This window comes from Scomber scombrus, chromosome 16 (assembly GCF_963691925.1).
Source record: "Scomber scombrus chromosome 16, fScoSco1.1, whole genome shotgun sequence".
NCBI classification, from domain to species: domain Eukaryota; kingdom Metazoa; phylum Chordata; class Actinopteri; order Scombriformes; family Scombridae; genus Scomber; species Scomber scombrus.
In genome coordinates, this window is record NC_084985.1 from 4029049 (window position 1) to 4031548 (window position 2500).

At 43.6% G+C, this 2500-nt stretch overlaps 1 protein-coding gene across 1 annotated transcript in view; it reads right to left on the reverse strand.

The window, feature by feature from the left end:
• The window catches only part of LOC133995984 (solute carrier family 2, facilitated glucose transporter member 3-like), an 11075-nt gene that overhangs the window by 4437 nt on the left and 4138 nt on the right, over positions 1–2500 (reverse strand). The window contains exons 3-5 of the mRNA XM_062435493.1: positions 1882–2122; positions 1564–1726; positions 1–142 (exon numbers count right to left, since the gene is read on the reverse strand). The exon at positions 1–142 is cut by the window's left edge and continues 46 nt beyond it. Coding sequence (XP_062291477.1) covers positions 1–142; positions 1564–1726; positions 1882–2122 — 546 coding nt within the window. The remainder of the gene's footprint in view (positions 143–1563; positions 1727–1881; positions 2123–2500) is intronic.

Genomic DNA, 2500 nt, shown 5'->3' on the forward strand with positions numbered 1-2500 from the left:
ATGAGGAGGGGCTGCCGGTACGCCGCAGAACGGAAAAGCTCGGGGATGGTCACCTTCTTCTCCATGGCCATCTTAGCGCTCTCCTCCTTCATCTCCTGCAGGTCTTTACTCACATCCTCGCTCCCACGCAGACGCACCAGCGCTGAGGAGAGAACAGAAACACTACATATATTTAAATGGAAGAGTTTAGCTTTGAGAGGAATAACCAGTTTGTTTCTCAACCAGCCGTGAATAAAAACATCCTCCTATATTACCGGTGTTTGTTTGTTGTTTATGTGAGATGAGAGGTGTGAAGGTGAAATGGGTCAATGCCTCCGAGTCCGCCCCTAACAAGGCTGCTTGTTGAACAGATGCCAGAACCGTCTGTCTGCTCAAGGACTCTTCTCTCGAGGCTAAAACATCATCCATCCTCACTCACCTGATCTCACCTCTGTGTATCTGTAACCACTGATCTCTGTCTCTACCTCTCACTTTCTTATTGATGTTTCTCTCAATTTTACCTGCTTTACTTTTTGTTTTTTCCTCATTCACAATATCTGATATTTCCATGTTCTCTCTTTTTAATGTAATAGTATTTCTATATAGCCAGTTTTATACTAACAGCAACAGCAAACTAGCACGAGTACAGGTTGCAGTAATAGCTATAAATTAATAATAGCAGATATAGCCGTAGCATGTTATAACTACTAGTAATATCATTACCACCGTGGGACTAATAAAGGAGTCTTATCTTATCTTATCAGCATCAGTGAATACATTACTTTATCAGCAGATGTATAATTAGGAGCAGTTTTTTTAGCAGGAGCAGCTTATTTAAAACAGGCTATGCTACTATTATGCATCGCATTAAAAGAAGAAGTACTATTGCTTATAGTTGCAGTAATAGTATTAGGTGGTGGCAGTAGTTGTAGCAATATATAATAATTGGTAGTAGTAGTGATAGTAGCAGAGAAACTGTGCAAATGGTAGCTGTAGTGGTGTTTTAAATTGTTTGTTATTTTTAAAAGTCAGCAGTAGAAGTAGTAGTACTGCAGGAAACCAGTACAGGCAGTATTTTAATAATGATAGTAGCTGCAGGAGTGATAGCAGCAGGTGAAGCTGTAGTAGAGGTGATAATGTAGTAGCAGCAGCAGCACTGCATGTAGTGGCTGTAGCAGTATTTATAGTGTTGTATTAAAGTCAGAAGTTGCAGTCGTATGGTTAGTATGAGTAGTACGAGTAGAAGAAGTAGTAATTTCAGTAGAGGGAGTGCATCATCAGTAGATGCAGTAGTATTGTCAGTAAAAGTAGTAGAATTGTCCATATGAGCAGTGGTAGAACAGTAGACGTAGTGTTATTGTCAGTGGCATTAATAGTGTCTGTATGAGCGGTAGTATTGTTAGTAGAAGTAGTAGTATAGCTGTAGTCTTGTCAGTAGTTGCAGTATCATCATCATCAGAAGCAGAAGCAATGTCAGCATAGTAGTAAAATATGTAGTATTATCAATAGTTGAAGTAGTTTTGTCTCTGGAAGCTGTAGTATCATCATTATGAGCAGTATTACTGTCTCAGTATCCGTGCGTACCTTTGCGTGCCTGCTCCTCCTGTTTGAGGTTGATGAGCAGGAAGCGGGGGCTTTCGGGACAGAAGGGCAGCAGGATGCACTGCAGCACGGCAGGGGCCACAGTGAGGGCCAAGAGCAGGGGCCACAGTTTGGCTGAGCCCAGCAGAGCCTCCAGACCAAACACCTAAAGGGGCCAAAGGGCCACGAAAACAGGGTCAGAGTCAAATACAGTGATCAAAACTATTTAAAAACCTCATTAAAACCCAGGCTGTAGATCTCAAGATAATTAGCTGTTTGTAAAGTTGATCTGAGTTTTTTTTTAGGAAGTCTCCCGCTGACCTGAGCGATGAGGATTCCCACCACCACACCGAGCTGGTGCAGAGTCCCGAAGGCTCCTCTGAGGGGAGTGGGTGACACCTCGCCCACGTACATGGGAGTCAAGCCGGTGAAGAGTCCGCAGAACAGACCGATGACCAGACGGCCGGCGATCACCATCTCATAGGAGGAGCAAATGGTGGAGAAGCCCATGAGGAGGCCGCCGATCACTGCCAGAGAGTTCACCAGGAACATGGAGCGACGTCTGGAGAGGAGGAGGAGGAGGAGGAGGAGGAGGATGAGGAGGAGGAGGATGAGGAGGAGGAGGAGGAGGAGGAGGAGGAGGGACAGGAGGAGGAGGAGGAGGAGGAGGAGGAGGAGGTGGAGGAGGAGGGACAGGAAAAACAATTAACTGAATACTTAATTAGAAGCCAAAGGTGAACTCTCAAAGTGGGATGGATCGTGTGGTGAAAATAAACTGTACAATATAAATTTAGCATTCATGGCACCACAGGTTTTGATGTTTGTCTAGAAAAGTAAGTTTAATTATGGCCACAAAATCTGAACAATACTGTTTTTAGCCATAATTTAAAGAGAAAAATGCTTTATTATCAAAATGAAACATGTGCAACACTTTTCATGG